At 46.9% G+C, this 10,976-nt stretch overlaps 1 protein-coding gene across 1 annotated transcript in view; it reads left to right on the top strand.

The window, feature by feature from the left end:
- Window positions 1–10,976, top strand: part of LOC104497657 (usherin-like) — a gene marked incomplete at its 5' end in the record, with an annotated part of 113,921 nt that overhangs the window by 95,131 nt on the left and 7,814 nt on the right. Inside the window, 3 exons of the mRNA XM_010140933.1 lie at window positions 6,074–6,283; window positions 8,080–8,318; window positions 8,991–9,208. Coding sequence (XP_010139235.1) covers window positions 6,074–6,283; window positions 8,080–8,318; window positions 8,991–9,208 — 667 coding nt within the window. The remainder of the gene's footprint in view (window positions 1–6,073; window positions 6,284–8,079; window positions 8,319–8,990; window positions 9,209–10,976) is intronic.

Below are 10,976 nucleotides of genomic sequence, written 5' to 3'. Positions count from 1 at the left end.
GTTTTTCTCTTTCCCTACCCCAGAATGGATTTAGCACTTTTATTCTTAGCATTTGAAGAGTGGAGATGAAAAGCAGTGTTAAGAGGCTCAAATTGTCACGGTGTAGAAGCCTGGACCTAAAATCTATCCCGTTACATGTTCATGGCCTCCCTAAGGATGTTAACAGTGTTGAAGAAGGAAAAGTACAGACTTGGGGATGGGCAATCAGAAAGCACGCATTTGTTTACTACCTTTTTGGACCCCTGGTCATGGGTGGACACAATATATCCTTTCCCTTGCCTTTGCTCTGTCCTCTGTAGACTGCAACCACTTCTGCAACTTTCTGCTTTGCTAGTACGTGCCTGACGCTGCCGTGCCCAGATGTGATTACGTTATCCTGAAGCTGAATGTTAGATACTAGTAGGCAGGCTTTGTGCTCTGAGCTGTGCTGATGTTGCGTTAGTACCTCCAGATCACCCAGGCTGCACTGCAGGTCAGTTCTGATGAGAAGAAAGACTTGCAAAGGGTGCGGCAACTGATGGAGAGAGTTCTCTAATTTTAACCAGCCAAAATGACAGTCTCTTCACTTTTCTGACAAACTGCTGTTCGAACATGACTAGAATTTGGGTGCCGTATTTCTGAATTCACCGATGTCATATCTTATATACACCTAAAATGTCTTGTTATCTTGAAAAATAATTACACTGTGAAAACTGCATTTATGTAAGTATAGAGGTAGAAACTGAACAAATTTGAGTCAAGACATCCAAAACAAAGACTCAGAGTAGTGCTGTGTCTTTGTGACCTCCATGAAACAACTCCAGAAAGTGAAGACTGGTACAAACTCCTCTCTGCTACCATTTGCCTCCCTGGGCACGCGCCGAGTAGTGCCAGCACTGAGTCCTTTTCGGAAAGACCAGCAGTCACAGGTGTGTGCTGCCTGGGGATGTCCTAAGGGCAGAGACCTAAGTGGTACCTGACTCTTACAGACCGGCGGAAAGTGTGATGTGCACATGTGAAAGCGGTGGCTTGGCCTGACCTTGTGGTTTCCCAGGACCTACAGCTCTACCTAGCTCCCTTATAGCTCTAAGCAGTGCTCAGAGATGAAGGTAGGCAGGGATTTATTAATGAGGCTATTTTTTTAAGGCAAAAGGCTATTTTCTGAGTGCCTGCAGGAGCTCAGTGCAAGCTGCTGCCACATGCAGAGCTGAGGTCTTGTTCCCCACAGAGGCAACCAAGAGGCACTGCAGTGTGAAGCCATATGATGCACAGTGCCTGTAGGACATGGTGGGACAGAGGGGTCACTGCTGGCTGGTAGTCAGCTGCTGGGCTCTCTCTCCTTTGTGCTGGTTTCCTGCAAGTAGGAAGGGTGAGCAGCATCTCGCCTCCAAGCAAAGCAGAAGATCCCAGCTCTCCCTGACCTGGGAAGTGAGCAGGAGCTCAGGACTGAGCTCAGGCAAGCTCCTGCCAGCCAGTCCACCCTCCTGCCTGCTGCTGCCTTGCCACGCTTTGGCAGAGGTGAACGAGATCTCTCCAGTGAGGAAGAGTTTCTCATTCTCCATAGGCTGTTGGCTGCCCGAGGTGCCTCTGCAGGAGGAGAGGAAAGCACTCACACTTGGGGACTTCCCAGCTGGTCCCTGTGTTTGCAGGCATAATACCCATCACATTGTTGGAGCCAGGTCTGCGATGTGAGTGTTGTCCGTCTGCATAGGCTGTGCGCGGCCCGAGGTGCCTCTGCAGGATGAGAGGAAAGCACTCACACTTGTGGACTTCCCAGCTGGTCCCTGTGTTTGCAGGCATAATACCCATCACATTGTTGGAGCCAGGTCTGCGATGTGAGTGTTGTGAGCTGACAGTTACTCAGTCAGCTGTGGTCCCGCTTCTTCACATAAGGGGAGTCATGCGATCAAGGGATTGCTTCTTTTGTTTTGGGGAACTTTTGGCCATGCATTCTGTTTTCTGCTTTAAACCTGGACTATCTTTGTCTTTTAAGGGGGTTAATCTGAGTGCTTTATTTTGGCAGTTTCTTCACCTTCCCTTTTTCGTCACGGCAAGGCCACAGTGCTTGCCTGGTTCATCATTGCTTTTCTTCTTCTAGTGCCTTTCTTGTGCTGAAGGAGCTGTGGAAGCGTGGCTGTTCCCCTCAGTTCCCACTCGTACCTCCTGTATGGAGTAAATACCTTCACAAATGATCTCAATTTGATAAAAGAAAAGCTTTTTTAGTTTAAAACACATCTTCCTTGGGTTTCAAGAGTGTTGCAGCAGGTGAACGTGTGTGGCTCTTGGATGAAGTCAGTCATGTAAAGGTCTTCTTTCTCTGTCAGCATCTACAATACCATTATTTTTTTGCATCTACATCTGAGGACTAAGCTTGAACAGGCTGGGCTCACCGTGGTAAGGCTGTGGCCACCTTCTAAGCACTTCTCTTCCTGCTCCTCATAGGTTTGCCTCTTCTTGCTGTGCCCATGAACCTTGAGGTTGTCCTGTGATCATTTTGACCAGTTTCTTCACAGCAGAGAGCTCTGAAGCCTCATTTATGATGGAAAAATTACAAGCTTAGTTACCTGTAACTGGAAATTCTTCAGTCCTTGGAATACGTGATGTCCGGAAAGGTTTCCCTCCTCTCTCTCTGGCTCCTCTTCAAAGTCTGGTCTGGGCCAGGGGCCAGCGCGTTGATAAAGCATTTAAAATAGTAACCCACGGAGGTGATTTCAGAGCCCTCTCCTGGCTCTTTCGGGACAGTGCAGCCATTCACAGCAGCACATCTTTTGGCAGGGTGCTGAGCCATGCACCATGATGTCAGACTTAATGCTTCTGGAGGCAGTATATTCAGAAAGTCAAGTTATAGGAAACTTCGGTTGGCTTTCTGCTGTCTCTGTTTTGCCATTCAATACATCCCTGAGATGGGATTGCTTCATGTTTGGCCCATGTTCTTGTGCTATTTTATAATCTTACTTTGTAAGCAGCTATTGAGCTCTTCACATTTCTATATGAATACAGGTAAATATTTTTTTGTGCTCGTTATGTCATAATTTAGAAGGATTTTTTGTTAGGCCAAAAAGCTTTTTATGAAAGCCCAAACCATGAAATTTCAGTTTAACCAGGCTACCCCGGCAACAGCTTCCATCTGTGACCATTTTGTGGTGACTTTTTGAGGCACCATGACCTGATTTTAACACGTACTCCTCATTGTGGGTTCTGTTGCCGTGCTGTTCCATGTCTTCCTGCAAAGAAGTGGCTAAACATCAGCATTTCCATCTGCACTTACTGCTCCAAGTCTCCAAACACTGACCAGGATTTACTTGGATGGCAGTTCTCAAAGGGAAATATTTTTACAGCCATCCATCCTTTTACAGATGGTTGAGCAGAAGCAGAGGGAGTTAAGGGAATCCAGCTTCGGTCAGTGTAAATCCAGAATGTAGATCCTCAGAAGTCCTGTTTAGCTGTCACAGCTGTCTCAGAAGCTGGCGCTGGAGAATTTCACAGACGACTAGGGGTTTTCTGCTGGAAACATGTCTTGGCAGGGCTGAGTAGCTGGTGTTGCTCTAGAAGGCACTCTCAGAGCATGCCTGTCTGTCAGGCTCATACACATGCAGCCATGATCTTGGCCTTTTTTAAAAAGGGACAGGCCTGTGGTGCCTGGGGAGTGGACTACAACTTCCACTGCCCCCCACCTCCCTGGAGAAGGGCTGGGCTGGGGAACCATATCTGCTCCTGCTTGCGCATGCTCTGTCCAGTCAACTTTGATTCCATCGTGTTCATGCAAAGTGACACAGCCCTGATGGGAGCACCGGGAGCACCCCAAGCAGAAGGGTGGGTCATCTGCTTGGGAGTCACGCTGGAGGACGGCAGGCTTGACCATGGGAGCATGTGACTGAACCTAATTTACCTGCCTCCTGGAGGAGTCCTTTAACCCTTTAGCTGTAGTATGAAAGCGGATGAGCAACCCCTTTTCCCTTGTCCTAGGACAGTGTTTTGAAAGAAAGAGCCTTTGTTATCTGAAATAAGGCTTGTTTTCTGAAAGGCAAGGTGTAGGCACCTATGACAGGAGAGGAATTGATGGAGGGAAGTGTCTCCACCCAACCCTCAGCGAGATGCCTGCTTCCCAAGTGAGTTGCATCCCACTCTATTCCGAAATTCCTAGGGCATCCCATTCGGAGATGCCTGTGCTACACAGGAAGCCTCTGTTCCTAACTCATCACCTTCAGTTTTGCTGTGGGCAGCTTGCTCAGCAGGTCAGGTCCGACACTGTTACGCTCCATGCTTATTAAGGCCACAGCCTGGATATTTTGAGGTCAGGTCAGTGCTGAGCCGATGCCAGTGGCACACTTAGAGCTGCGTTTTCCGTATGTGGCTTATTCTTTCCACAAAGAAATACACCCCTTGAAATGAACGACTGTGGGTAAATCTTTGTAGCAGCTGGAACTGAACTGAGATAGAGGGTTTGACCTACTGCAGTAAAGTGAACAGAGTTTGATTTTATGAAAAGTTCACAACAGAGATGTATTACCGATTTCACTGCAAATGAAAGTGCTTTGGCTGAGCTTCTTCTCGTAGGGTGTCATCTGTACTCATGCAGTGTTTTACTGGGTGGTGCTCTGTGTTACCGATGGAATCAGGCAGGAACTTTGGGATTGTAATTGGCAGAACCACAGCCTTCAAAGCCACTGGGGTGGTTTGGGGGCTTTTTTCCATCCCCAGGCTCCGTGTGAAGTGTCCTGTGGTCTTGGAACTTAATATTGGAACTTGGTCTTGGAACTTAACATTGCAAGCTGAAAGGACTCCAGGGTCAGTTCTGAAGATCTCTTGTTTCTAAGCTTCCTTTTTTTTTTTTTTTTAAGGCACAGTCCCCCCCATCCACTTCCCCACCAGGACCTGTGTGCGGAGCAGATCACATAAGAACGCGTTTTACTGTATGAGAATGGCTCAACGTGAAAGCTTACTAAGGAATACTTATACTAAAAATCGCTCAGACAGTCCTCTTGTATTGCCATTTAGATCTATCATTCTGATTGATCACTGTGTGGCTGGCTAATATTGAGCCTAATTTAACCCTATACGCTCACGCATCCATCTATTCTGTCTATTGTACCTGACATTCTACAAATTACTTACTCATGCAAATGACGACCTAAGGCAACCTTTTATGATATTCGTGTTTAATTATACAAATGCTTTTTGATAAATAAGATTATACATCCTCCCATATGTTTATTCACTCCTTGATGAAAGCAAAATTTAATTTTCATGCAGATTTGTTGGAGAGTGTGTTTAATAAGTGCTGAATTTTATGTAGTCTGCAGATCACTCTGGTTTTGGGAAGCTGACAGAATCAGTAGGCATAGTTCATAGAGACATGTGCTTTTTAATCAGGCCTAATTCAGGCTGCTAAATTCTGAAATCTTGGAACCGAAGCCGTTGCCTTTGTGCTCATACAATAAAGGAAATGTGAAAATAAATGAGAGGCGCTGCCCTAACTATACATTTCAGTGGGCTTTGTTTATACTGTGGGTGACTGAAAATGGTGCCAAATGACTGACATGAATATGGCTGAGAGGGGGACGTTCCTGTAAAACTTTCTGGTTTTAAAGAGTAACCAGAGCTTGGCTTGTGCGACTCGGTCAAGGTGAACCTAACTTCAGTGTCCCACAGAGCCGGGCTGAGTTCCTCGGCGCTGCTTGCTTGCATGGAGAAAGCGCCGAAAAGGGAGAAATGGGCAGGGCTGGATGTCAGCAGTTTTGCTCAGACGACTTTGAAAATGTTATCACTGTTAATCACAGCTTCTCGAGGAATCCTCTTTGCATGGTATGCCACAGGCAGTGGTGGGAATTCAGGGTCGGGGGATCAGGTAGGAAGAAGACACACGAAGACACGCTGCTTCTTTTCCCTAATGTGATCAGTGGGAAATACTTCACTCTTCTGTCAGAAAAACCACTGGGGCAGTGCAGGTGCTGGGCAGCAGTCAAGGGACATTTTGCGTGGGTGTCACTGTGCTGAGTTTTTCTTGGTGTCAGTACACCTGCAGTAGCATCCCTGGCTACCTGTGGACGTTTTGTGAGCTTGCTAACATTTTCTCTGGGTTTGTGTGTTGAAGGTGTGGTCGGTGAACTCAGCGGGCCGGACACCGAGCCGCTGGTCCCGCTGCCGGACTGGCCCTGCCCCTCCTGAGGGCTTGGGAGCTCCCCTCTTCGACACGGTGGCATCCACGGTGGCCGTGGTCAACATTAGCCCCCCTCTTAAGCCAAACGGGGTGGTCAGTATCTACAGGCTGTTTTCTAATGATACCAGAGGGACTGATGTGGTGGTGAGTATTGTCTACAATGTTTCTGTCCTGCCTTTGAGCTTGTATTTTCCAGCTTTAATGGTTTTGTTCTTACAAGCTGCTGGTGTTGATTACAGCCTGTCTTCGTCTCCTGCACTCCTGTTGCGAACTGCCCTGCCATGCTCTCTTCTGGTTAAAGCACAACCAGGGCTTTCACTCCTCTAAATGTGCTTCTCAAGGAACTAACCTCATCATCAGACGCTTCTGACGTGGTGATGTGCTGTGACAATGTGATGGGAATCAGAAGTATTGTTCAGGGTCCAAATGCAATATTTCCAGGCAGCTCCTACCAGTCCAAGTGGTGCTCGTGGAAACTGCAACCAATAGGAAATGATTGTGTGCTTTGGATAGCCTATGGGTTTGAAGTTCAGAAGAAAGTGCTGCCCATGAGCCTCCCTTAAAATCTTTTTTGTTGGTAAGAAGTATTCGTAGTAAAGCACTGAAGAACAGTGCAAGTAGCCAAGCAACTTCTTCTGTTTGGTGTCTCAGCCTAGACACCGTTAGATGTCCAGAGATGACTGGCCTTGGCTTAGGAAACCTGCAGGGATCATTAGAGGTATAAACCAGAGAGATGCGGAAACAGGTTAGGGCTGTGGAAGGTACCTGGAACAGTTACCACCAAATCAGTGCAGAATACTTGAATAATTTTTGTCTGTAACATTATCTGGCTTTTTTTTTTTTAAACAAGTAGTCATGTGGGATTTTTCCCCTTTTTCTTGGAAGTGCTACGGACACCTTCTCAGACCATCAGTCCTGACCGTAAGCTTCAGTTGCCTGTGGATTGTACATTAAACATTTATGCCTTCCAGTGCAATTGGCCGTGTCCGTGTCTGATGCAGCCAGTTCATCTCGTTGGTACCTGCGTGGCGCTGCATTTCCACCCCCTCACGCCTGCCATGCTGCTGGCTCGGCTCTGGCTCTGGCATTGAGAAGCACCAAGTGTTTCTCTTTGCTTGCTTGACTCTTTTCTTCCTGTTTTTTGCTGCTAAATCTGCTAAATCACTTGGTGAGTGGGAGCAGATGTTACCCCTCACTGGTGTTTTCTACATATATTTATTTCTTTGGCCTAAGAAACTATGCCCACAAATGACTACAGCAATGAGGTGAAATGGCAGTTCCCACAAGCAGTTTCAGACTGAGGGAACTGTTTGCTTCACCAGAACCTCCAGTTCACCCTTGCTGAGCAGAGGAGAGTTTCCTAACAGAATCACCCAGCACCATGGCTGTTTGAACGCAGAGCAGCACCATGTTGGCCTCAACTAGAGGTACCTACCAGAGAGCTCGTGCTCCTGTCTGTGAGTAAACTGACCTGCCAGTCTCATTCATAGCACGCTGTCCAATGCTGTCTCCTGTATCCATGCTGAGGACACTTGTGAGATATGCACGAGCATTTGCTAGCACAGTTATGAAGCTATTTTCCAATTAATTTCTTTTTGCTTCAGTACCACTTATCCCAGAATTTCTCTTTAAAGGTTTTCTCTTTCTCTGTTCCTGAGAATGACATTTGCAAGTTGACATACAGTGGTCACAGCTCAACTCAAGACGTCTGTGAGGCCACTGATGGCATGGTCTTTTCCTTTGAACAGTGCCCTTTAACTTCATAATGGGAGAAAAACTGAGTGCAGAGTTTGCAGCACACAACAGCTGCATTAATATCAGACTTAAAGGACATGCAGAACCTTGTGCCCGTCGTCTTCTGGAGTTAATTCACTTCTGTAACTCTAATTTAGTATTTGTGGTGCTTGAAGCTGTGACAAGTTCCCTCTTAATTTTTATAGCTCTCAGAAGGGACTGCCACCCAGCAGACAATACATGGGCTAAAACCTTTTACCACATACTCCATCGGCGTGGAGGCCTGCACCTGTTTTAACTGTTGCAGCAAAGGACCCATGGCCCAAATCACCACGCAGCCGGCTCCACCCTCGGAGCAGCCCCCGCCCCAGATCCGCACCGTGACCTCCAGGAACGCCTCTTTCCAGTGGAGCGCCCCTCAGTCACCCAACGGCATTGTCACCAGGTAGGAGCTGTGGCTCAGCTGCACCTGCACGCCTCAGCTAGGGGAGGTGGCAGAACAATCTGAGCTGAGAGCACTGGATTGGTGTGACAGCTATGTTCCTCCTTCCCCGTGTTGGCGGTGACATCCCCAGTGGCCTGAATACTGTCTGCGAGTTGTTTACACACAACAATCGCTTTTCTCGTGAGCAGGATTTGGGGGGGATGAAAGTGAAGAGGATGAGCTATGGTGAGTGGAGGTAACTGTCTGACAGCTGTGGATGCACAGTCAAAATGTTGTGAGACCAACTGGCAGTGGGGGGGGATGAAAGTGAAGAGGATGAGCTATGGCGAGTGGAGGTAACTGTCTGACAGCTGTGGTTGCACAGTCAAAATGTTGTGAGCCCAACTGGCAGTGAAGACAGCTGCATTTTGTAGTTACTTAGGCAAGTCCTGATTTGCAGAAGTGGAGCAGGAAGGTAACAGGCATCAGTTTCATTGTGAGTGTGACATTTATGACTGTGATTGCTTGTAGGCATCTTACAGCTGAGGCCGAGATCTCCAAGAGAAAAACTGGGATAAGGCCCATTCTCTTCTCCGGTAGCCAGATATACAATTAGCAATTAGGATAAACTATATGATTGCCTGTTATGTTATTAAGGCTCTTGATTAATCAAAACCTCAACTATCCTCTCAGCTATGAGCTCCATGTGTATATGGCTTGTCCCCTGAACCTACAACCAGCAGTGAAGTCTTGCAGTCCTGGCCCAGCTGAGGTGAAGTACACCGGAAAAGGACAGAGTGCTAACGTGTCCAACCTGGAGCCTTACACGACTTACAACCTGCGAGTCGTGTCTTACAACTCTGTTGGCAGCAGTGCCTCAGAATGGATTGGTTTCACTACAGAAAAGGAGCGTGAGTATGAGAAATGGTTCACTGGTGAGCTCTGCCCGCTTCTGGTGAACGGGGCTGCATAGTACCAAATGACTTCTCCACCTTTGTGAAAGACGATGTCCCCAGAAACCTGCTCTTCGTGTCCCCGATCACTGTGCCTCTGCTGCCCATTCATTGAAATTCTGCTGTGGGGCTTGAGTGCTCATTCCTTCACAAATATTCCTTTGCTCACCATCTGATGTCACATCCTCTATCTTGGGAGCCTGGAAGCCTTTTATTTTACTGAAAATGGGCAGCAAAGCAGCAGAACATAAAACATTCAAGTATTACCAGAAAGGTGATGTGTAGTAATAAATACACTGCCATAAATAATTCCTGGGAAAAGTGGAGATCTTGAAAAAGACTCGTGACTGTTTTCAGGAACAATCTTGCTGTTCTAACTCATGCTATGCTTCTGCCAGGGCTCATGAGAGTTTTCCTTGGCTGTCGTCTGAGTGATTGGATCCTTGCTGACACTGAAGTGAGGCTTTGTTGCCATCTGACTACCGCAGGCAGTACTTTAAGGCCATGTGGTGGTCTGCATGGAAATTAAACATGCAGGACCTGTGCCTACACTCAGAATAGATTTTGCCATCAAAACTGAATTTGTAGTAGTCTAACATCAGCTTATATTAAGAAGATCTATAGTGCTGTAGCCAGAATCATTCCACAGCAGATGAGATGGGCATTTCATCTCAGCCTGCCAGGTCAGGGCAAAGAGGATGTTAACTTTTTATCATGCAGTCTCCTGTCAGCATTTCAGAATCACTTTTCTAAAGATCCCTTTTGCATCACTTGGTAGTTCTGACTACTAAGTAATAAAAATGTAACGGCTACATCCTCAGCTGGAAAGTTCAGGAGGAACAGACCCAGATTTTCTTTCACCATTGAAAAAAAGAAAAAAGTCCTTAAGTCTAAAGCTGTGTTACATAAAATTGCAAACTAAAAAGCTGGAACATGATAGTCAACATGAAATAGAGAAAATTCATAAGGAACTGGTGAGACATGCAGAACAACAGGGTTTGAAAACCATTTTAAAACCCTCACTCCCTGGGTCTGCAGCCCTCTTCTTTCAGCCTTGCCTTGCTGACCTCTTCACACCAGGTCTCTGGATGTCTCCTTCCTCTTGACTGGAAGGTTTGCTTCAGTGACAGTGGGCAATGAGCAGCTAAGTGCAGCTGGACAAGCGACTTTTTTGTGAACAGACCAGCGTATACTGGGCACATGGCTTAATGGCAAAGCCACAAGCAAGGACCATCTCAAACTGAAATGAAGTTTCTTGGCAGCAAGCCGCTGAGCCCAACTGGTGAACTCTTCCTCCCTGAAGTGAGGTCTAAGTTTCTTTTTTGCCTGCCTGCCATCTGCTCTTGCTTTTCTGAAGCTCCAAGTTTTCCTGTATGTGCATGTGTTAAAAGATGATCTTGGGGCTTGCAAGAGAGTCCTCTCCTCAGCAGTTCAGCTCCCACAGCTCAGCATGCTGCAGCTGAACTTGCACAACCTCCTGTGTCTCCTGGTTCCCAACCTTAAGCAGGAACTTACAGAGTTTTAGTGTCTGTACCACATACACAAAGGCAAAGGAAAGGAGTTTCAGGTCTTTAATTTAAAGATATGCGATATTTCTGCTTTCTTAGTGCTACAGCGGCCTTCTCTTTTCTCCTTGGATCTTCCCTACTCATACACACATATATGAGAGCGAGAGAGAGAGAGGGAGTGCATGCAACAGGGAGCTTCTATCATGCAGCGTCTCTTT

Source organism: Buceros rhinoceros, unplaced genomic scaffold (assembly GCF_000710305.1).
Source record: "Buceros rhinoceros silvestris isolate BGI_N320 unplaced genomic scaffold, ASM71030v1 scaffold1488, whole genome shotgun sequence".
Lineage (NCBI taxonomy): Eukaryota > Metazoa > Chordata > Aves > Bucerotiformes > Bucerotidae > Buceros > Buceros rhinoceros.
This window is presented reverse-complemented; position numbering and strand designations above follow the sequence as displayed.